Source organism: Giraffa tippelskirchi, chromosome X (assembly GCF_054371585.1).
Source record: "Giraffa tippelskirchi isolate mGirTip1 chromosome X, T2T-mGirTip1v1.2.pri, whole genome shotgun sequence".
NCBI classification, from domain to species: domain Eukaryota; kingdom Metazoa; phylum Chordata; class Mammalia; order Artiodactyla; family Giraffidae; genus Giraffa; species Giraffa tippelskirchi.
In genome coordinates, this window is record NC_137289.1 from 57,664,937 (window position 1) to 57,690,196 (window position 25,260).

Below are 25,260 nucleotides of genomic sequence, written 5' to 3' on the forward strand. Positions count from 1 at the left end.
AAAGGAAAGGGTTTTGAGACTTGATTAGAAATGCTGAGTGATATTTACATTTGAGACTTATCTTCTGAGCTCCTTATTTTTACTGGAAATGGGAATCAGAGTTTAAAAAGGAAACCCATTTCTTGTGGTCAGGGTACATATTTACTTTGCTTCAGAGCAAGCAATGTTTATAGCGGGTGTATGTAAGATGGTAGCTGTGACTGTGACAATCATAGCAGCCTCCTGCCATGCTGTCCATTAGAACTTTCTGTGATGTGGAAGTGTTCACCATCTGTGCTGACCGAGACACATGTGGCTGTTGAGCACTTGAAATGTGACCAGTGTGACTGAGAAACAGAATTTGTAATTTTATTTAATTTTAGTTCACTTTAGTCGCTCAGTCGTGTCTGACTTTGCAACCCCATGGCTTCCCTGTCCATCACCAACTCAGCTTGCTCAAACTGATGTCCATCAAGTCGGTGATCCCTTCCAACCGTCTTGTCCTCTGTCGTCCCCTTCTCCTCCTGCCTTCCATCTTTCCCAGCATCAGGATCTTTTCAAATGAGTCAGTTCTTCGCATCAGGTGGCCAAAGTATTGGAGTTTCAGCTTCAACATCAGTCCTTCCAGTGAATATTCAGGGCTGATTTCCTATAGGATTGACTGGATGGATCTCCTTGCAGTCCAAGGGACTCTCAAGAGTCTTCTCCAACACCACAGTTCAAATGCATCAATTCTTCATAGTTCAGCTTTCTTTAGGATCCAAGTCTCATATCCATACATGACCACCGGAAAAACCATATCTTTGACTAGACGGACCTTTGTTGGCAAGGTAATGTCTCTGCTTTTTAATATGCTGTCTAATTTGGTCATAGCTTTTCTTCCAAGGAGTAAGTGTCTTTTAATTTCATGGCTGCTGTCCATCTGCAGTGATTTTGGAGCCCAAGAAAATAAAGTCTGTCACTGTTTCCATTCTTTCCCGATCTATTTGCCATAAAATGATGGGACTGGATGCCATGGTCTTAGTTTTTTGAATGTTGAGTTTTAAGCCAGCATTTTCACTCTCCTCTTTCACTTTCATCAAAAGGCTCTTTAGTTCCTCTTCACTGTCTGCCATAAGAGTGGTGTCATCTGAGTATCTGAGGTTATTGATATTTCTCCTGGCAATGTTGATTCCAGCTGGCACTTCATCACATGATGTACTCTGCATATAAGTTAAATAAGCAGGGTGACAATTTACAGCCTTGACATATTCCTTTCCCAATTTGGAACCAGTCTGTTGTTCTATGTCCTGTTCTAACTGTTGCTTCCTGACCTGCATACAGATTTCTCAGGAGGCAGGTAAGGTGCTCTGGTATTCCCATCTCTTTCAGAATTTTCCACAGTTTGTGGTGATCTACACAGTCAAAGGCTTTGGCATAGTCAATAAAGCAGAAATATATGGTTTTCCTGAACTCTCTTGCTTTTTTGATGATCAGCGGATGTTGGCAATTTGATCTCTGGTTCCTCTGCCATTTCTAAATCCAGCTTGAACATCTGGAAGTTCTTGGTTCACGTACTGTTGAAGCCTGGCTTGGAGAATTCTGAGCATTACTTTGCTAGCGTGTGAGATGAGTGCAACTGTGCAGTAGTTTGAGCATTCTTTGGCATTGCCTTTCTTCGGGACTGGAATGAAAACTGACCTTTTCCAGTCCTGTGGCCACTGCTGCATTTTCCAATTTTGCTGGTCTATTGAGTGCAGCACTTTAACAGCATCATCTTTTAGGATTTGAAATAGCTCAACTGGAATTCAATCACCTCCACTAGCCTTGTTCGTAGTGATGGTTCCTAAGACCCACTTGACTTCACATTCCTGGATTTCTGGCTCTAGGTGAGTGATCACACCATCATGGTTATCTGGGTCATGAAGATCTTTTTTGTATAGTTCTTCTGTGTATTCTTGCCGCCTCTTCTTAATATTTTCTGCTTCTGTTAGGTCCATAATATTTCTGTCCTTTATTGTGCCCATCTTTGCATGAAATGTTCCCTTGGTATCTCTAGTATTCTTGAAGAGATCTCTAGTCTTTCCCATTCTATTATTTTCCTCTATTTCTTTGTATTGATCACTGAGGAAGGCTTTCTTGTCTATCTTTGCTCTTCTTTGGAACTCTGCACTCAGGTGGGTATATCTTTCCTTTTCTCCTTTGCTTTTCGCTTCTCTTCTTTTCTCAGCTATTTGTAAGGCCTCCTCAGATAACTATTTTGCGTTTTTGCATTTCTTTTTCTTGGGGATGGTTTTGATGTATGGCAAGATGGCAGAGTAGAAGGACATGCACTTATCTTCTGCAAGAACTCCAAAATACAACTTGCTGCTGAACAACCATCGACAGGAGAATGTTGAATCCCACCAAAAAAAGATACCCCATGTCCAAGGGCAAAGGAGAAGCCCCAGAAAGATGGTAGGAGGAGTGAAATCACATTTAGAATCAAACCCCATACCCACCAGAGATGCTTGGAGGGCTCAGACAAAACCTTGTGCACACCAGGACCCAGAGACCCCACAGAGACTGAGCCAGACCTGTGTTTGAGTCTCCTGTGGAGGTACGGGTCAGCTAATCTTAATTAGCTTACATTTAAGTAGCCACATGTGGGTAGTTGCAGTCATCAGTCTAATTGGGGAAGCAAGGCAGATACTCTTGAAATCAGTTAAATACCAGAAAGATTGAGATCAGACAGTAGAGACTTCATGGTTCAGAAAAAGAGTGATAACCTCCTGGGCTGGAGAGTTTAAGGATTTTAAGTCTCGTAGCGGAAGTGAAACTTGGGCTTCACCTTAAAGGATGCAGTCCAGTGCTACCATGTCATCTATGATGAGAAAAAAAGATCTACTATCCAGATATCACTGGATCATTTTGTCAAAGAGGGTAGATAGAAGTGAATCCAGCAAGGAATGAGAACCTGTGCCATCAACATCAGGCATGGATGAAACTGCATTTTGCCCTCCATCTCCTATTGCTGACCATCCTTCAGCTCTACCATCTCCTACCTCCTCTTCCTCCTCCAGTCAGTAATCCTTCTTGCCTGTTCACTTGATGCCAGCCCCTGAATGCCAGCTGTTGTATTGTACTACTGTACTTCTCAAGGTACTATACTATTAGATTGAAAATGTTTTCTTTATATTTTGTGTTTGTTTTTATGTATTATTTGTGTGAAAATTATTATAAACCTGTTACATACAGTACACCACTATATAGCCAACTGTATTATTTGGGTACCTAGGTTAACGTTGTTGGACTTATGAACAAATTGGATTTAGGAATATGCTCTTGGAATTCATTTGTATGTAGGGGACTTATTGTACCTAGCACATAATAAGCACTCAATTGATGGTATTAAATATTATTGAAACTAAAGAGCTCTTTAATTTATTCCAATTTACATAACAAAAATAACCTTCACCAACAAAGTCTTAAATTTTCCCATTCAGAATATTAAACCCCAGCCCTAGACTTTTTGCTTAATGAGTTGTATTTTAAAGCATCAGTTCAGTTCACTCACTCAGTTGTGTCTAACTCCTTGTTGTGACCCCATGAACCACAGCATGCCAGGCCTCCCTGTCCATCACCAACTCCTGGAGTTTACACAAACTGATGTCCATTGAGTCAGTGATGCCATCCAACCATCTCATCCTCTGTCGTCCCCTTCTCGTCCTGCCCTCAATCTTTCCCAACATCAGGATCTTTTCAAATGAGTCAGCTCTTTGCATCAGGTGGCCAAAGTATTGGAGTTTCAGCTTCAACATCAGTCCTTCCAACGAACACCCAGGACTGATCTCCTTTAGGATGGACTGGTTGGATCTCCTTGCAGTCCAAGGGACTCTCAAGAGTCTTCTCCAACACCACAGTTCAAAAGCATTAATTCTTCACTGCTCAGCTTACTTTATAGTCCAACTCTCACATCCATACATGACCACTGGAAAAACCATAGCCTTGACTAGATGGACCTTTGTTGGCAAAGTAATGTCTCTGCTTTTTAATTTGCTGTCTAGGTTGGTCATAACTTTCCTTCCAAGGAGTAAGCGTCTTTTAATTTCATGGCTGCAGGCACCATCTGCAGTGATTTTGGAGCCCCCCAAAATAAAGTCAGTTACTGTTTCCACTGTTTCCCCATCTATTTGCCATGAAGTGATGGGACCAGATGCCATGATCTTAGTTTTCTGAATGTTGAGCTTTAAGCCAACTTTTTCACTCTCCTCTTTCACTGTCATCAAGAGGCTCTTTAGTTCTTTACTTTCTGCCATTAGGGTGGTGTCATCTGCATATCTGAGGCTGTTGATATTTCTCCCGACAATCTTGATTCCGGCTTGTGTTTCTTCCAGCCCAGCGTTTCTCATGATGTACTCTGCATATAAGTTAAATAAGCACGGTGACAATATACAGCCTTGACGTACTCTTTTTCCTATTTGGAACCAGTCTTTTGTTCATGTCCAGTTCTAACTGTTACTTCCTGACCTGCATACAGATTTCTCAAGAGGCAGGTCAGGTGGTCTGGTATTCCCATCTCTTTCAGAATTTTCCACAGTTTATTGTGATCCACACAGTCAAAGGCTTTGGCATAGTCAATAAAGCAGAAATATATGGTTTTCTTGAACTCTCTTGCTTTTTCGATGATCAGTGGATGTTGGCAATTTGATCTCTGGTTCCTCTGCCTTTTCTAAAACCAGCTTGAACATCTGGAGGTTCACAGTTCACATACTGTTGAAGCCTGGCTTGGAGAATTTTGAGCATTACTTTCCTAGCGTGTGAGATGAATGCAATTGTGCAGTAGTTTGAGCATTCTTTGGCATTGCCTTTCTTTGGGATTGGAATGAAAACTGACCTTTTGTAGTCCTTTGGCCACTGCTGAGTTTTCCAAATTTGCTGGCACATTGAGTGCAACACTTTCACAGCATCATCTTTTAGGATTTGAAATAGCTCAACTGGAATTCCATCACTTCCACTAGCTTTGTTGGTAGTGATGCTTCCTAAGGCCCACTTGTCTGGCTCTAGGTGAGTGATGATACCATTGTGATTATCTGGGTTGTGAAGATCTTTTTTGTACAGTTCTTCTGTGTATTCTTGCCACCTCTTCTTAATATCATCTGCTTCTGTTACGTTCATACCATTTCTGTCCTTTATTGAGCCCATCTTGGCATAAAATGTTCCCTTGCTGTCTCTAATTTTCTTGAGGTCTCTAGTCTTTCTCATTCTATTGTTTTCCTCTATTTCTTTGCATTGATCACTGAGGAAGGCTTTCTTATCTCTCCTTGCTATTCTTGGGAACTCTGCATTCAAATGGCTATATCTTTCCTTTTCTCCTCTGCTTTTAGCGTCTCTTCTTTTCACAGCTATTTGTAAGGCCTCCTCTGACAGCCATTTTGCTTTTTTTGCATTTCTTTTTCTTGAGGATGGTCTTGATTCCTGTCTCCTGTACAATGTCACAAACCTCCATCCATAGTTCATCAGTCACTCTTTTAAAGCAAATTTCTTCACTTAATTTAACATATGATTATCCTTCATAAAATAAGTCTAAATAGAGGGAATATTGTTCTTCCCACTGAATGTCTTAATCTACGGTTAGTTCTTGGCTACGAATTATATATCTTTTAAAACTTTGTACTTTTTATATTGCTACTACTTTTCAGTGAATGCTGTTTATGATATACATTTCAGAAAAAAATCTTTTTTGTTCTTGTAGGGGACTGACAGTACAAAGATATTTTCTTGTCTGGTGTCAGTGAGCTCACGATGTACTGTGGGTGCAGAGACTTTTTCAAGGAATGAGAAAATCTCTTTAGATGCCTACTTGGTAGTTTGTGAACTTTTGTCTTCTGCTTCACTTTTCTTCCAGGCCTCACCTGAATAGAAGCTTCTCCTAGTCTCTCCAGTTTCAGTTGACAGTCAGATGCCTGAAGCAACTCTCAGGATGCACCTTCATATCTTGAAGGGAGAGAGGGAAGAAAATAGCTGGACACCCATCATAGCCACCTCTACATTTCTGAGACAAGGTGAGCCAGGAAATTGCCTTAGACTCCTCTTTCAGCTTTCAGAAACAAAGTCACTCCTAATTTTGTTCACTTGTGCTGTGTTTAGTTGCTCAGTCCTGTCTAACTCTTTGCAACTCTATGAACTATAGGCCGCCAGGCTCCTCTGTCCAGGGGGGTTTTCCAGGCAAGAATACTGAAGTGAGTTGCCATGCCCTCCTCCAGGGGATCTTCCCAACCCAGGGATCTAACCCAGGTCTCACGTATTGCAGGCAGATTCTTTACTGTCTGAGCCACCAGGGAAGCTTACTAATAGTGGAGTGGGTAGCCTATCCCTTCTCCACGGGATCTTCCTGCTGCAGAAATTGAACCAGGGTCTCCTGCATTGCAGGCGGATTCTTTACCAGCTGAGCTACCAGGGAAACCCTTTTTTTCACTTAGGTTCTGTTAGGCAGTTGAAACAGATGGTTCTGTGACATGGTTGGTTAAGGTTCTTTTTTGTTTTTAACAGATGAATATCTATTTTCCCTACTGCATGCATGCATGCATGCTCAGTCATGTCCAACTCTTTGTGACTCTGTGGACTGTAGTCTGCCCGGATCCTCTGCCCATGGGATTTCCCAGCCACGAATACTGGAGTGGGTAATGAATAGCTCCCAGAATCACAAGTTGGACTGGAGAAGCAGACTCAGGGCTACACAGTCAACATCACAGCTGTTACAATTACTACCATCATGCTAGCACCATTAGTTGGTTAGCTCAGGTCCTCACAGATGCAAAAACCCAGCTGGGATTAGACATGTGGAGCCTTATTGGGGAAAATATCTGTGAGAGAATGTAGGGAGGGAGCCAGAAGAAGCTGGGAGAGCTGTTAAACTGCAATGTAAATCTGACCTTTATGGATGAGAGAAGGAAAGAAGGTTGAGTAGGAAGAGTCATAGACTGAAGTTTAGTGCTAATGAAGTTGGACCAGGCTGATGGGGAGTCCTGTTACCAAAGTCATAGGCCACATAGTCCTATGTCTCCCATAAATGGGCCTGACTCCTTCTGTGCTTAGTCATTGGCTGGGAACAGTGGGGCTTCAGAGAAAAGCAGCAAATATTGGGGTGAATATAAAGCACATTAACTGGAGCAAAGGTCAATGACATTTCCCACATTGGAAGAACCAAGAGGCACACTGTCATGACTGTCTGAATTGGAGATTGTCCACTTCTTGGGGTTACTGGCTCCCAATTCCTTGCATTAAGGAAGCCTAAGTCATAGGCCTGTGCCCCAACTACAAGGGGGCCCTACTTATTAGGAAGAGTCTTATGTCCTCTCCCCCAAAATAAAGGGATTCGAATGCTGTACATAAATGCCCTCAAAAAAGGGTCTATTATACTGTGTGAATTCCTTGAGAGCTGAGATCTTTGTCTTACTTATTGCTATTACAAATAAATGTTTAGTGAAATAACTGGCTGTGACCAACTGGTGTTCAAGTGATCTTACACACATACACACACTCAATTTACCCATCAGGGAAATGCAAATCAAAATCCACTAGGGGACTTCCCCAGTGGTGCATGGGATAGAAATCTGCCTGACAATGCAGGGGACATGGGTTCGATCCCTGGTCTGGGAAGATTCCACATGCCGTGGAGCAACTAAACCCGGGCGCCACAACCACTGAGCCCATACTGTAGAGCCCACGAGCCATATCTACTGAGCCTGTATGCTGCAACTACTGAATCCCGCACACTTACAGCCTACATGCCACAACTACTGAGCATGTGTGCTGCCTAGAGTCTATGCTACACAGCAAGAGAAGCCACCACAATGAGAAGCCCTCGCACCACAATGAAGAGTAGCCCCTACTCGCTGCAACTAGAGAAAACTCATACAGAAGCAACAAAGACACAGCATGGTCAAGTAAATAATTAAAAAAAAATAAAACCACTAGGATGTCTATATTGAAAAAAAGACAAGTGTGTTGAGGATGTAGAAAAACAGTGCTGATGGAAATGTAAAATGGTGCAGCCACTTTGGAAAATGGATGATGAGGGAGTAGCCTGGAATAGGATAATCAAAAGTCTTTGTCCTCAGGGGACTCAGAGCAAAAAGAGGCCCAGAGGATACCTGACTGATTTTGTACTACATATCTTTTAAGGATTCTGACAGTCCAAACTGAGCATTCTATAGACAGAAGCCATTCTTCCATTCTAAATACTGCTTCTCCAGGCCTTGCCCATCACCTCCCACTAGACAGTGTTGTGAGACTGGACTATCAGCCACTTGCTACCCATCTCTCTTTTTTCTCTCTTCTTCCCTCATGGACGCCAGCTACTTCTTATGAGTCAGCTCTGGCTGCAGTGGCTTTGCAAGCTCAAACCTATCCCTGAGCCTTACGTCATTCAGAGGGGTTTTGAAAACTAATAAATATGCCAAGAGCTTTTCAATGGCTTTTAGACCCATTCTCTGTTCCTTCTGAGTCAGAGGTAGGGGAGTGAGGAGTCAAATCTTGAGTCTCCCTTTCCTGCTGTACCAAACCCCTGAACACAGCCTAGCTCTCAGGGGGAAGCCTAGAGGTATCACTTCAGATTGTCAGTCCTTGGGAGATCAATGCTGTTAATGGGAAAGGGGTTCCCAGGGCCTCAGTAGTCTCACAAGTATCAGCATTTCCAGCATCTCTAGTCTTAAGAAGATAAAGGGCTGGAGTCTAGATATTGCCTAAAATAGGAAAGAGAGTTGGACAAAAACAGGGCAAATTCTCAGTTTCTCCCAGCAGGGCTAAAGGAACAAGGAAATAAGAGACCAGAGGATTTAGTGACCTAAAGCGCCAGAGAGTCCTAGAGCTGAAAATAGAGACACTGGTGAGTGAGGGGGATCAGAGAGCAGGATATTTACAGGTCTATACCAACCTTGGGGGAATCAAAGAAATGTAACAGTAGCGTCTCTGCCTTTAAGAAACTTAGAGTAATTTAGTGGTGAAATAAAAATTGATATACTTGAAACAATTTGTAATTTTGTGCTAAACTGTGGGATTGACCCCCCAAAAATGGAACTCTGAGAAGGGCTGACATCCTCTGTGAACTGAATGGCTGATTGAGGCAGTAGGTGTTCCCACAGGACTTTATGCTCTAGCTACAGTGGCTACAGCTTTTAGAGATGAGTGTGTTTGCATCATGCATGTTTTACTGGAGGAAGCATAGGGGAAGAAGCTTCATCATCATCACCACTTGTTAATCACTATCATCAACAAGAACCACAATAAATATTAATTGAGCATCCCTCCCTGAGTCTACATTTCTGTTTAGGAGGCAGGGCAAACACAGAAAGAATCCAAGGACTAGCACAAGAGAGTATATGCCAGTAGCACCAAGACAGAGGGGAAAATGAGAGATGGGGAGGTGAGGAAAGGAAAGGCTTCCTGGAGGAGGGAGTGCTTGAACTGCCCCTTGAAAGAAGGTTAGGGTTTGGATTAATGAAGAAAAGAGTGAAGGGGGTTGTAAATGGCCTCAACAAGGCACTGAGACAGCAAGGCAAGTATGATTAAGTGAGAAAACCTGTTGGACTGGAGCAAAGGGTGTGGCAGGGTAATGTGGGTGATGAAGCTGGAGAGGAAAATTGTGTGATGATTATAGAGAGCCTTAAATGTCAGACAGAACAAAGTAAGAAGGCAGTAAAGATTTGCATGTTTGGGGAGTGACAAGGGCTCAGGGCTTCCCTGATGGCCCAGACATAAAAGAATCTGCCCACAATGCAGGAGACCAGGGTTCTATCTTTGTGTTGGGAAGATCCCCTGGAGAAGGGAATGGACAGAGAAGGGAATACCCACTCCAGTATTCTTGCTGGGAGAATTCCATGGACAGAAGAGCCTGGTGGGCTAGATAGAGTCCATGGGGTCGCAAAGAGTCAGACACGACTGAGTGACTAACACTTTGAAGGGCACAGGGAAGGAGGAAAGGCTAAAAAGAAAAACATGGGGATTCTACATTCTTCATAGCTTCAGTCTCCCATGTTAGGGTGATCAACTCAGCAAACAGAAGAGTTTGTCACCCTACTTGTGATTCATCTTGGGAAAGGTTTCCAAAGAAGCCGCCAGGAAGTTGCACACCACATAATTACTGTTGGCATAGAACTTGGTGCCTTTTGGAAAGTCCCAACTCCTCAACCCTATGTGTGAAGTGTTCTCTTGATACTGTTGACCCACCTTGTGAAACAGAAAGGAGGCAGGATCAGTCTGCTAACCCAGCTGCCACATCTGTTTCAAAGGGCAACAACCTTGTAGAAGCTCATCTGTGCCTGGATCAGCCCTGGAGAAAGAAGGCAGCAATCACAGGAATGTTGAAAAAGCACCACCACAGTCAGACTAAGCCTTTCTCCAGGTCATCCTTTTGGTGGCTGTGATGGCCGTTCCTCACCTAGATTCTTTTTACTGACTTCCTGCAGCAAAAGGAGATTAGCAAGGCTCTGCTACATTTGTATGTATTATCACCAAGAGGCAGATGTTTTCTCTTTTTCCCTGGGGTTTAGAATTATGCAAATGAAGGCACAAAAACAAAAGCTCAGCTAGGTGGGGGAGGATTGCTGTTAAGAATCTAGGCAATTCTTAGAGCTCTTTGAGACACCCCTCTCAGTTTTTACTAAAACTCACTTGGCTCCTCTCCAGTCTATTTAGAATTTGGCACCTCTTCAGAACCTTCCAACCAAAGACCTGAAAGTTCGTTCTAAAGTTCCTACCCTGGCCTCATTTTTCAAGTGGAGAAATCAAGGCATATAATATGGGTCGGTGGGCTGACCTTGAGTCTTGACACCCTTTCTATCTTTTTCTTTCTCCCTTCTGCTACATACAGTCTCGCTTGGAAAGGAAACTATGGCCCCATTGCCTCCCAGGTCTGTCCCCTACCCAACCGTAATAAAATCTGGAGGGCAATAGGACCTAGGGAGATTCAACCCTGAGGCCGAGAGAGACACACCTGCTTAACCGCGTGGGTTGAGCGAGTGTGGGAGCGAGCTAGTTAGGGAGGGAGGGGAGGAGTGGGCGTCTGCTGCTCTGGGGCAAGAGGAAAGCTATAGCCCCCTCGAGGGTTCGGAGGTCGTGATAAGAAGTCCTTCTAAAGGTTGGCCCAAGCCCCCTTTTGTTGCGCCTCTACGCACCGAGCATCCTTCATCTGCCCGCCCTTCAAGTCGCAGACTGGTTTTGTACGGTCCCAGCTGTCTCTCCCATTCCGCTCACCCCCTCCCTCTGTGTGCCTTAGTTCCTGAAGTCACCGATCTCACAGCTGGAACTGCGGGCCGGCAGGACTCCGGCAGCAGACGGCGCCCAAGAGTTTGGTAACATTTGTCTGGCCGGGTTGGCACTCCGCACGTCGTGTTTTTCGCTAGTAAAATTTCTCGGTGGAAAAGAAGCCCCTCCAGTTTTCTCTGGATCCGGTAGCGGACGCGCACGCCACTTCGCTCCTCGGTGACTGCGCTTGGGGACGGGGCTGTGGCTCTGCTCCTGCCCCTGGTCGGGCTGTCTTGCGCGCGGAGCTTGGGGAATCCGAGAAGCCGACGTGAGAACCCTTGACTAAGCGCGGGTCCGGAGAGAGCGCCGGCGAGCAGGCGAGCTAATAGCCGCAGCTTAGCAAGAGCTAAGTACCTGGGCACTGAACTGAATCCCGAAGGGACGTTCAGGCTGCAACCCCCACTTCTGCCCTGGCTCAGTTCTCGGCCGATTTGAGAGAGCACACTGGTCAGGGCTCCTCGAGAGGAGCTGCTGAGTGTCGGTGCCCCGGACAGACCGGCCTGCCCCCCTGCCTAGAGGGCTGCGAAAGGCGGAACCGCCACCGAAACAGCAGTTCCCATGTCTCCTTACACGACTGGAATTGGACCCCTGACTGGGCGCTAAGATGTTTGCTTTTGCCTTGTCCAAATTCCACAGCACGTGTGTTGACGATTGGAATCCCGGCATAATCAAGAGTCAAATTCAAAGTGGTACTCCTGGATCCTTCATCTCAGACTCCAACAAGTCTAATTTGAGACTAGAAGAGAGGGATCTCCTGCTCTAACTACTGGATCTCCGTTCTGGAATTGGACTTGACAGCTTTCCTCACCAATACTTGGACTGCAGCTGTTGCACGTTCTTTGGGGGGTGGGGGAGGGGCGGTAGTGCTCTGAAAACCAGACCACAACAGTTGGAACCTCAACAATGGACCAAGTTTTTGAAATTCCGGAAGAGCCAAACGTGGAGCCGATATCCTCTCTTGACGAAGATGTCATCCGTGGGGCCAACCCCCGATTTACCTTTCCATTTGGCATCCTCTTCTCCACCTTTTTGTACTGTGGGGAGGCAGCATCTGCCTTGTATATGGTTAGAATCTACCGGAAGAATAGTGAAACCTACTGGATGACATACACCTTTTCTTTCTTTATGTTTTCATCCATCATGGTCCAGTTGACCCTCATTTTTGTTCACAGAGACCTGGCCAAAGACAAGCCACTATCATTGTTTATGCATCTAATCCTCTTGGGACCTGTTATCAGGTGAGCAACTTTTTCATCTTTTCCCTCCTCCTCTACCCCTTCCCCCCATTGTGCAGAGAAGGATGAATTTAATATTTTTGAAGACTGCTACTGTGCCTCTAGTTGGATCGATTCTTCTGTTCCCTCCCACTCTTGACTTCCCTGCCTGCCATCCACAAAGTCTTATCTGCACTCTTAAGTGCCATCACAATGAACATGTGGCATGTACCTGTGTTCCAAAACCACGTTTGGTAACATTAATAAGACTTCATCTTATTTGCTTCATCAGATGTTTGCTATCTGAATTTGAGACCAATTGATGTGATCACCTTGTGAACACAGGCCGTAGCTTCGGAGTATGTTATTTTGACCCTGCCTTTTAGACGCTCTTTAAATTGGGTGAAAGTTCCTTACCCTCTCCATCCCATCTCACCTTCAGTTTCTTTACTCTGAGCTGCTTGGGCTGCTGTGACTGCTATTTTCAAATTTTCTGGAGTTATTTGACATCTGGGAAATATTTTAAGCCATTTGTGCTCATCTGGTACCCCAACCCCTTGTAGTTTGTTTTTCTTGGCAGTTTATTGGTCCCCTGTTTATCCCTTTGTATCTTTCTGCAATAAAGGTACACGGTTAGAAGGGGCAAAGGAAGACAGTCTATCTATCCATCTGGATGCTGTAGCACAATATAATAATTTTGAGTCTTTCCATTCCGATTGCTTTGAAAGGATAAGAAAAGAATGTGCCTTATCCTAAGGGGGACAGGCATCTGAATCAAAAGTCTCATCCGGATGCTATGGGATTTTCAAGATAGAGAGATGTTGCAAAATTTATGAGGTCAGTAGGAAAGAATGGACCAAGTTTATCTTGATTGCAAGAGAGGTAGAAACCTGCAGTCAGCTGAGGAATGTGGGTCATAGTGTCGATGTTGTAATTGCGCCTGGGGAGATGTTTCATCATCAGAGACATAAACAGTCTGAAACTGGCTAAGGGTGGAACTATACTCTTTAAAGAAAAATTTTTATCAATATATTTAAACAGGGAGGAATTGATTACGCTCCATCAGTGAAAATTTGAGACATCAATAGAAAACAGTGGCCTGGAATTCAGGAGACCTGGAATCTAGTGGGCCTCCTCTGTCATTGACTAGTTATATAGCCTTGGTGAAATCCCTGAAGATGCCTTGAGCCTCAGTTCCTTCATCTGTAAAATAAATGGCTTGGGCTAGATCATGGGTCTCAAACTCAAACACTTAACAGGGGCCAGGCAAGTATCATAAATGAGCAAGGCAAGACAAGTATGAGAAAAACAGTAGCTTCATGTGTGATGACAAATAAAAATGAAGTTTCATTGTTAAAGAAATGACCGAGAGTAGGGAGTGCTGTGGCAATCTGGAGTCCACAAGATAAGCCTAAAGGAGGCAACTGCTCCACAGCTTCAGTTCATTGTTTCCTTGTGGGAATTCAGACCCAGTATTGCCGAGGCCCCAACTTTTCAGGAGAAGCACTCAAGACAGGATTTTGTGTGAAATAGAATGACTTTAACATTTTGACAACTGATTTTGGTAATTAAATGAAAACACTGTCTGAGCCAAACAAGCCACAGCTGTTCTTCAGATGTGACTCAGCTGGCTCTGGACTAGGTAATCTAAAGGTCCTTTCCAGTTCTAAATCTTTGAAGTTAAGCTGTGAAAGGAAGACCTCATCTTGAACTTTGAATCAAGATGTCATTTAGAGATGTCATCAGAGGAGCAAGGAAACCATTCTTCTCTCCCTTTTCAAATGCAATCTATTGAATTAAAAGATCAAGTGCTCTTTTTAAAAAAAATATATCAATTGGAGGATAATTACTTTACAATATTTTGATGGTCTCTGCCATACATCAACATGAATCAGCCATAGGCATACATGTGTCGCCTCCCTCCTGAAGATGCAAATTTCAGTAAGTACCACCCCAGTTCCCCATTTTGACTTCTCTCTTTGCTTTGTGGCCTCCCAAGCCATCTTTGATTTGGACCATCCATAGTTTTGAGTACTCTGTTTCATTTTTATCATTTAATTTCGACTAGATATGGTTGGAAAGCATTTATAATCTCAGTCAACTAACCCTACAGCCAGGAAAAATAATTAAAAGCTCATAGATCATATCCTTGATAATGCTTATTTTCAAGGCAAATTACTTTTTTAGGTAGGTAGAAACTTGGTTAGTGCTATTAAGCACATGAAGGTGTTTGGAGGGCCTGGCTTTCTTATATGAAATGCAAAGATATCTCTGGAAGTGAAAATGTATTCTCATGTCGTGCCATTTGTAAGCAGGGCAAACATGCTTACATAAACCAGTAAATAGCCTTAGGAATAGAAGCAGGAACAGGATTCTTCATGCAACCGCCCCCCACTCCCCAATATTTTATTCAGCAATAACATTGATGGGCTTGGGTTAAAATCTAAAATCTTTTGTTGGAAGTGCACATATGCATTTTTCCGGAATCAGAGGAGAAAGTTGCTTTTTTTTTTTCCTTCTCTGTTTGCTCCTTCCATCTTTTTCTCTCCTGGATTTCAGTTTTCCTTACAGTGTGGATGTTTCAAGCTACATGCTTCAAGCTGGCACACATGCACCAATGTCAAAGGGATCCTGTGGATAAATGATACAAATGAACTTATTTACAAAGCAGAAACAGAATCACAGGCTTAGAAAACAAATTTATGGTTACCAAAGGGGAAAGGTGAAGGGGAGGGATAAATTGGGAGTTTGGGATTGACATATACACACTACTATTTTTAAAATAGATAACTGGGATTTCGCTGGTGGTCCAGTGTCTAAGACTCTGTGCTCCCAATGCAGGGGGCCTAGGTTGGATCCCCAGTTGGGTAACTAGCTGCTGCATACCACAAATAAGACCTGGTGAAGCCTAATAACTAAATAAATATTTTTTTTAAATAGATAACCAACAAAGACTTACTGTATAGCACAGGGAACTCTGTTCAATATTTCATAATAATCTAAATAAGAAAAGAATTTGAAAAAGAATAGATACATGTATATGTAGAACTGAATCATTTTGCTGTACACCTGAAACTAACAACATTGTAAATCAACTATAGTCCAATATAAAATAAACATTTTTAAGAAAAGAGAGAGAGATCCTGTGGAGAATGGCAGCCGGCCCATGCTCTTTCCTATTAGGAGCCAGAGGTCTAGAGAGCATATAAATCTCTGAACTTGTCTTTGGTCTCTTTTTCTGTTAGATTTCATTGTTGTTATCATCTTCTCCTCCCATCAATTCTCACTCTGTATTCTTTTCTTCCTTCTTACTGTTTTATTTACTCAGCAAATATTTATCAAATGCCCACTATGTGATAAGGGCAATGGGTGAGATAAATACAGCCCTTAGCCTGTCAGGAAAGAAAGCTTAAATTTCGACACAACTGTTCTAACTTATCATAAGAAATAGTCCACAGTTTCCTTCATTTCTGTGTGTGTGGGGGGGGATTCCAAATCAAAGAAATTTTTCTTCTTTTGTAGAGAAAGAATGAAGTTTAAAAGGCTGTTGTTCCCTAACAGGTCAAGAGGCCCCAAGAACAACCTTTAAAGAGGTCTTTTGAGGTTCCCTAGGTATATAGTTCTTTACTGAGTTCTAAGTTCCAAGTCTTTTTAAGTACCTTTGTTGCTAAATGGCTTTCCTGTGTATCTTTTAAATCATTTAAAAAAAATTTTATTGGAGTATAGTTGATTTATAAGCTTCCCTGTGTATTTGAGAGGTTTTTTTTTCCCCAGATCCCCTCCAAGACTTTTTGGCTGAGACAATTGTGGGCTTTGTCTTGAAAAAGCAGAGCTCAGAAGACCTGATTATGAAGCTGAAAGGTTTGAATAAGCAACATTTTTCCTCGGGAACTTAAGGTGTTATGAAAACCAGAGCCTTTTGGAACCTTCATCATTTTCTCTCAACACATTATTAATGTTTTTGTATTCAAGTCATTTTTCTGTCATAGGCTTATTCTTAAGGAGACAAAGCAATTTCTAAGTCTTCAAATACTTCTGAATTGGTATTCTTAGGTTGGTCGATGACCAAATGAACACAAAAGATTTAAACTCAAGTGATTTGTAGAAGGCGTGACCAACTGTTTGACTCATGAAAATTGAGTAGAACAGGAGTGAAAGAATGGCAAAAAGTAGCACAACCTTCCTGAGTTATTTATCCCCCCTCACCACCAATTTCTTTCCTAGGACAGCTTTAGTTAAGTTCCCATGATGCTTTACTTCTGCAGATGTTTGGAGGCCATGATTAAGTACCTCACACTGTGGAAGAAAGAGGGGCAAGAGGAGCCCTATGTCAGCCTCACCCGAAAGAAGATGCTAATAAATGGCGAGGAGGTGCTGATAGAATGGGAGGTGGGCCACTCCATCCGGACCCTGGCTATGCACCGCAATGCCTACAAACGTATGTCACAGATTCAAGCCTTCCTGGGCTCAGTGCCCCAGCTGACCTATCAGCTCTATGTGACTCTGATCTCTGCAGAGGTCCCCCTGGGTAGAGGTGAGTGGGGTCAGGCAAGGGGCGGGTTCCACTGAAATCAAGGGTCTCAGAAATGTAGACCTGAACTGTCCAGTATACTGGCCACCAGCTTCCTGTGACTATTTAAATTAAAATTAAAAATGTACTTCCTCAGTCATACTAGCCACATTTCAAATACTCAGCAGCTACGTGTACCTGGTGATTACTGTATTGGTATTATAGAACTTGCTGTTAGACAGCACCAATAGTCAACTTGCAGAGCCAGATATCTCAGGCCTGCCAGATTTCTTAAACCTGGTTAAGGTATTTAGACTAAAAACACCATAGATAAACCGTCTCTGGGCCCAGAAGAAGTGAATAATACCAGCAGCCAGTAGGACATTTTTCCTACCAACAGCGTTTACATTGTATTGAGGGTGTTTTGTTGGTTGGTGGGGATGGCTGCCTTTTAATAAGAGTTTCCCTAATATTCTGATCATGAAAAAACATAATCACTGGGTGAAAGCTCCTTTTATAACTTACATTCCATACTCAGACCTAAGTCAGTTAATACAGGAATCTGCATGTTTTGAAAGTACCCTGATTGATTCTGATCAGCCACTTTTGGGAATCACTGATTGAATCACTCCTTCCTTCCATCTCCAGTGGGGAGAAAGAAAAAGGGTATGAAAGAAAAAGGATGCGAGTCAGGCCTGGCCCCAGTTCTGACCTTCTCTGTGTTCTTTGGAAGAAGTTACCGAAGAGCTCACTGTCTTAATCTCCCATTTGTAAAAGAGGGATCCTGGGATGAGTAAGCCTCTAGCAGAGGATGAAGTGTGAGTCAGTGTTTTTAAAAATTGAGATAAAGTACTGTTAATGACTTTTAACAGCCTGAGATTAGCTTCACCTACTTGGGCCTGAGCTGGTACAGCTGTGGGTACAGCTCTGGGCCGTTTCCTTATTATTAAGTGTTGACCCTGCTTCACAAAGCCCCCTGTTTCAAATAAGTGTAGGGAGGAAATTGTCCTTTTTTTCTCTGCTAAGAATTGTTAATGAAGTTCTGCTAGTCTTGAAGCCTTTTGCATACCTAGAATTGACAGTAGTTGGGGAGAAAAATCTCTGGAAATGATTCCTCCTGATAATTTTGAGGGTAATTAAATCACTTAATTAAAATATTATGCATTATAAAAGTAATACATGCACAGAACGAATGGCCTGCAGGTAATTGTATATGCACAGACTATTTCTACAAAGATATGCAAGAAACGATTTACCTCTAGGGAGTGAAAATGAGCAGTCACCTGGCTTTTAGCTTTTACTTTATACCCTTTTATATGTTTTTAATTTCTTTTCACCATGATCATGTATTACTATTTTTGGTCCTTATTCCTTTTTAATTATAAAAATCAGACATGGTTATGGTAAAGATTCAAAACTGTACAGAATATATGTAAAATAGGAGAGGTAACCTCATTTCCCAAAGGTAATCTGTTTACCATTTAATGTATATCCTTCCAGACTTCTTTTTACTGTGTAAATATAAACATACATACAATATATATATACGTGTGTGTGTGTGTGTAGCTACCCTGGTGGCTCAGATAGTAAAGAATCTGACTGCAATGCAGGAGATGTGGGTTCAATCCTTGGGTCAGGAAGATCTCCTGGAGAAGGAAATGGCAACCCACTCCAGTATTCTTGCCTGGGAAACCCCACAGACAGAGGAGCCTGGCGGGCTACAGTCCATGGGGTCACAAAGAGTCAGACACGACTGAGCACATGACCCATATATGTTTGCCAAAAAAGGGCTGTATTAAACATTCTTTTCAGCAACATGTTTTTTCAAAAGTATGCCAATGTTTCTTCAATAGTTAATTACATATACATATATAATAATTATATATGCATATATGATAATATTGATAAATATGCTATGTATTTCTTTTATATGAATTGGATCATTCTTTCTTACTTCCCTACTCTGTTGGTAGGATTAAAGTTTATTTATAATTTTTCTATGCAAAGTTTTTCTTTGATTACAGACTATGCTCCTTTGAACATCTTTATTTAAAGTGTCTGTACTGGAATGAGACTCTGTAGAATAACTTCTTAGCAGTAGAATTGCTGGGAGAAAAGATATGCAAGTTTAGAATTTTGTCAGTACTGCCAAAAGGTTGCATGAATTTGTATGCCCACGTGTATGAATGTGCCTGTTTCTTCATAGCTAAAGCTAAATGCTTGTATAATTATAAGATAATTGTTTTTAATAATTTGCTTTATGAGTGAAGCTGAACATCATTTCATGTTTAGACATTCTGTTCTTATCTATATATAGTACTCACTTTTTCTAATGCGATATTTGTATTTTCTTTATTCATTTGGACAAACCATTCACTTATTCTGCCTATTAATCTTTTCCCAGCTGTGGATAAGTGTGTATGTATACATTTGTATAATGTTCTGTATGTGTGCACATACACACATTTTAAATGTGCATATATATGTCTGTCATACATGTAAGAGATGTGCAGCACACTATATGTAAGGGACAAAATACTTGTAGTATTTTCTGACATTTTGAAGTATTAAATTTTTATGTATTCAAATTCTTTATTGCTTTTAGGTCTTGTGCCTTTCTTACAAAGGCCTTTCACAGCTCATATCTGATAGAGCAGTTTAGCCTGATCTTCCAAACAGAATGAATTTTCAGTTTGTCAATTCCCCCACCAGAACACAAAACAAAGCAAAACAATAACAATAAAAGAAAAAACATTTTATTGAGAATGTGATTGGGATTGCACTCAATTATTTAGGTTATTTTGGAGGGAGTTTACATGTTTTGCAGGATCAGTCAATTTCATGTTAGAAGATAATTGAACTCTCCATTTCATTTAATATTTAGAAATGACTTTATTGAAGTATGAATGACAAAAACCTCTACCTATTTAATGTGTACAACTTGATGAGTTTGGAGATAAATATACCTCCATGAAACATCACTACACTCTATGCCATAAATATGTAAGAACTCTAGCAAGAAAATTACAGTCAATCCTGGGTATCTGTGGGGGTTTGTTTCAGGGACTCCCTACGGATACCAAAATCTACAAATGCTCAAATCTCTTATATAAAATGGTATAATATTTGCATACGACCCTGTGTACATCCTCCCATATACTTTACATCATCTCTGCTGCTGCTGCTGCTGCTGCTAAGTCTCTTCAGTCGTGTCCAACTCTGTGCGACCCCATGGACGGCAGCCCACCAGGCTCCCCCGTCCCTGGGATTCTCCAGGCAAGAACACTGGAGTGGCTTGCCATTTCCTTCTCCAGTGCATGAAAGTGAAAAGTGAAAGTGAAGTCGCACAGTCGTGTCCGACTCCTAGTGACCCCATGGACTGCAGTCCACCAGGCTCCCCCGTCCATGGGATTTTCCAGGCAAGAGTACTGGAGTGGGTTGCCATTGCCTTCTCCAGGTTACTTATAATACCTAATACAATGTAAATGCTATGTAAATAGTTATGGATATGATGTAAATGCTATGTAAATAGTGCATGGCAAATTCAAGTTCTGCTTTTTGGAACTTACTGGAATTTTTTTCCCGAGTATTTTCCATCCATGTTTGGTTGAATCTGTGGATGCAGAGGGCCAACTATATACAACTTGCCTGAGGTACATTTCATTAAATATTTTTAAATATACTTGAGTAAAATTGTATCATTTTCTTGTTATTGTTCTTACACATATTTGTGAGGCCTGTGTCTAGGTGTTCTATCAGTTTTGAAATCACCTAATTTCCTAAGTGTCAGGGTAGTGCCTATGTAAATTAAATGCATCTCCTGTACTTTAGGAAATAGAGAATGGTGATGATGATGATAGGGGCTAGCAGATAGAGTTTACTATGTTCCAGGGATTTCTCTAATGTAATTATTTCATTTAAATCTTCACAGCAATGCTATGAGATACTTGTTATTATCCACATCTTACAAATGAGAAAACAGAGGCACTGAGAAGTTAAACAAATTCCCCAAGGTTCCATAATTAATGGATGGCAAAAAGGGTTGGCATCTAGGACATCCACCTTTAGAACATATATTTCTAATTATGAAGTGACAATGTTAGTCACTTAGTCGTGTTTGACTCTTTGTGACCCCAGGACTGTAGCCCTCCAGGTTCCTCTGTCCATGTGATTCTCCAGGTTGACATTTCCTCCTCCAGGGGAAATTTCCAACCCAGGGATCAAACCTGGGTCTCCTGCATTGCAGGCAGATTCTTTACCACCTGAGCCACCAGGGAAGCCCAACTATATCACTATACAAAGGTTTTAGGGGAAGCTTTCTGCAAGGCCTTATTTTCAATTCTTGGGTGATTTCTCCTATTAAAAACTTTCTGACGATACCCTCTCTCTTAAGGTTTTGTAAACTACTTTTTGGTTTCACTTTTCCTCATTTTCACCCACCCTCCTATCTTCTCCTTGCTACTCCCCCCTTTTTTCCATTTGCTCTGGGAGGCCATCTGGATCAGCATAGATGAGCAAATTCACTAGTAGCATTATGACCTCTTATGGCATGTGTCTATTTGTAGGGAGACAGATGGAAGGTGTTTTTATATTAATTGGAAGCATCAAGCTTTCTGCCTTTTATTACACTGCTATCAACAAATGAGTTCTAAATTAGGGGAAAGTATCACCACACTTGGCCAGCTATACATCTGCCCTGATGTTCCAAACTCCATAAGGAGCATCAGCTCTTCAGGATGGCGCTGAGTGTGGTTTATACACCTAAGAGTTTATCAAATAATCATTCTGTACTCCTTAAACTAATACAATGTTATATGTCAATTATATCCCAATACAGCTAGAAAAAATTATAAATAAAAATAAAGCTAAGAGTAGACATTTTGAGTCTCCCATTCCAGTACTTGAGACTGCAACCCTATACTTAGAGCTGGAAAAGAGCTTGGAAACAAAGCTGTGCTGCTTTATGGCTTTCCATGGGGAGGGCTTTACTTCTCTTGCAGATTAGATTGACATTTCAATGGCTGTAATTCCCTGAATCCAGTGTTTTTATGGAACAGAAAGCTCCAGTGTTTCTTCTGGATGAGTACACTTGGGCCTCTCATTCTCCTTGAGAGCGCTAGATCTTTCTTAGTGACCAGTATCCTCTGATATAAAGGAAGGAAGAAGAGGAAAGGGTCATTGGAGTTGAGACTCAGAAGAGCAAGTTAGGGAACATACTGGTCCTTCAGTGATATGGATGTTATGGGCTAGGAAATGGGCTTTTTAAACCACTCTGCCAGAAATTTGGGGATTCCTAAAGTTTACCACACCATCGATGTGATAAACTGGCATTGCTGGTGATTAATACAAGCAACTCTAGGATATCTCAGTGACCTAGGAGACTGAGGCACGTAGATATTCAGTGATTTGCACAAGCTTCCGCACTGCTGAACCAAAGACTTCTGATCGTAGGTATTTTATGCTGCCTCTCTAAACTCAGAATTCTTCGTTAATTCCACAAACATTTGTCGAGCACCTACTATACTCCAGGCAGTGTGCTGGGTTCTGGTGATACAGCAGTGAACAAAATAGACATGGCCCTTTCTGCCCTCTTGGAATTTCCAGGATATATTTTATATTCTAGAAACACACACAAACAAGATTACGTCCTTGAAGAAGATATTCCTCAAAGCAGGGACTTCTATAACCAAAGGCATTCTCGCTGAGTCTCCCAAGACAGGATTTTTTTCAGATCGAGTTCTCTCTGCCTCCAGCATTGTTTTCTCAGGTTTCATCAGGTAGATGCTGCTTATCCCTTTATATGTACTCTTATTGTGTTAGTGACATCTCAGTGCTAGTTCTGAAAGTGTTAGTTGTGTCCGACTCTTCTACGACCCCATGGGCTGTAGCCCTCCAGGCTCCTCTGTCCATGGAATTGTCCAGGGAAGAATACTGGAGTGGGTTGCCATTTCCTCCTCCAGGGAATCTTCTCAACCCAGGGATCGAACCCACATCTCCTCTGTCTCCTGCATGGCAGGCAGATTCTTAACTATCTGAATCACCAGGGAAGCCTTCAATGCTTGTTCTGAGACTCACTTTTTTAAAACGTTTATTTTGTATGTTTATATGATTATTAAAGTATTACAGTACATGTTCATTTCTAATTTCGTGGGAAATTTAGAAACTAGAGAAATGTAGAAAAACAAAAACTGCTACAGGCTCTATTACACAAAAATAATTAGTTTATTTCCATTTTTTTCTGTGAATGCTCCTGGTTTACACAGCTGTGTTCATTCATAGATTTTTCTCTTAACTTAAGCCGTCAAGTCTTGCCTATCATCTCTCTGGATCTCTGGGTCAGAGAACAAAGTTCATCAACATTGACTGCCTCCTTTTTCTGTTTCTTGTCTTCTTTCTTACAGCAGTGCTCATAGCCTTTTCCCTGATATCTGTCACCTATGGGGCTACCCTCTGCAACATGTTGGCTATCCAGATCAAGTATGATGAATACAAGATTCGCCTTGGGCCACTAGAAGTCCTGTGCATCACCATCTGGCGGACATTGGAGATCACCTCCCGCCTCGTGATTCTCGTGCTCTTTTCAGCCACCTTGAAGTTGAAAGCTGTGCCCTTCTTACTGCTGAACTTCCTGATCATCCTCTTTGAGCCTTGGGTGAAGTTCTGGAGGAGTGGTGCCCAGATGCCCAATAACATTGAGAAGAATTTCAGCCGAGTGGGCACCCTGGTGGTGTTGATTTCTGTTACTGTCCTCTACGCGGGCATCAACTTCTCTTGCTGGTCAGCTTTGCAGTTGAAGTTAGCAGACAGGGACCTTGTGGAGAAAGGTCAGAACTGGGGACACATGGGCCTGCACTATAGTGTGAGATTGGTAGAGAATGTGATCATGGTCTTGGTTTTTAAGTTCTTTGGAGTGAAAGTGTTACTGAATTACTGTCATTCCTTGATTGCCTTGCAGCTCATTATTGCTTATCTGATTTCCATTGGCTTCATGCTCCTGTTCTTCCAGTACTTGCACCCGCTACGCTCACTCTTCACCCACAATGTAGTGGATTACCTCCACTGTGTATGCTCCCGGCGACACCCTCGGGGCAGGGTTGAGAACTCAGAGCCATCTGCTGATGCTGAAGCAAGGCACAGCATTGTCTGATTCTATCTTTCAGATATTTGGGGATAGGTTGAGGGATGCCAAGACCAACTGTAGAATTGAAGGAGATGATGAGGCTCTTGGGTGAATATCCACCAGGATATTTTTTTGAGTTTTCTGGTAAGCCTATCAGAAGAAAGAGCAGCCCCCAAGTAGATTTTATTTCCTTAAGATTGACTGCTATGTTTGAACACCAAGGTAACTACTACATATCTTGGAGGGTCAGAGATGTCATTCATATGCCATCCACCCTGGTCAGCTGTCTGGCTGTCCTGTGAGATAACTTACATCCGTGCACCTAAGGCTCTCTGTGACCTTTAAGCTCTGCTCATTCATTTGAGCATTACTGAGCTTTCTGTGGACTGAACTGAATGACTCAGAATCCCACCAGAATATATCCTGACTGATCAGAGGATGTGACTGCTTACCAGCTATGGGTACTGCCCAAGAAACAGTTTGACTAATGTGGAACCTGTAACTGTGAACGTGGCTGGTGTCTTTCAATTCCAATGAGAAACAGTGATTAAGAGGTAAACCCCCGCTATTGAAAGAGCTGTTCCACAAATGAGTTAGCTCTCCATTAGGACTTTACTAGTGATCATTCATCAGGGATCTTTTTTTTTCCAGCAGCCCTTCAAAGACCCACTATGAGGAGGGAGTACAGAGTAGGATTTATTCAAGGCATAAAGCAGCATGACTCTTTATCTCAGGGACCTGCATGAGCCTCCAGTGTGCTGAGTGGAGTGGTTGAGTCAAAGCTCTTACTTCTTGCCTCTTTATCAAGGATTCCCTCCAACCTGGCTTTGTTGTGCTCTTTGACCAACACTGATGTAGATCTCAGAGAAGCTGAACTGTAATTGAAAATGTTTCTAATGTGTAGAAGAAATGAAAATTGCTTTGTGTCTCCTATTTTCCTGAGTATTTTGTTGATTCATTGTTTTCAGAGAGCAAGAGAGGTAATAATACCCAGGACATCACCTTTATGTTGTTTGGAGTTGGGAGAGTGGCTAACACCCCAAGGTGGAGTGAAGGCAGAGGAGGAAAACCAGATCGTGTTAAATCATCATCAGTACTGCTTTCTGCCCACAAGATTTTATTTTCTAATAAACAGCATGTGCTTATCAACCATCTGCTCATTCCTACACCCC

The 25,260-nt window shown here is 42.2% G+C and overlaps 1 protein-coding gene across 2 annotated transcripts; it reads left to right on the forward strand.

The window, feature by feature from the left end:
• Nucleotides 1-10,977: 10,977 nt before the first annotated feature.
• XKRX (XK related X-linked) lies at nt 10,978-25,021 on the forward strand. 2 transcript variants are annotated; one of them, XM_081567272.1, is made up of 4 exons: nt 10,978-11,077; nt 11,216-12,482; nt 16,724-16,992; nt 23,370-25,021. In XM_081567272.1, the coding sequence occupies exons 2-4, from the start codon at nt 12,148-12,150 to the stop codon at nt 24,113-24,115; spliced, it is 1,350 nt and encodes a 449-aa protein (XP_081423398.1). In that variant the 5' UTR covers nt 10,978-11,077; nt 11,216-12,147; the 3' UTR covers nt 24,116-25,021. The 2 variants fall into 2 exon arrangements, with proteins under 2 accessions (XP_081423398.1, XP_081423397.1); XM_081567271.1 differs by having other exon boundaries at nt 10,978-12,482.
• Nucleotides 25,022-25,260: the final 239 nt, after the last annotated feature.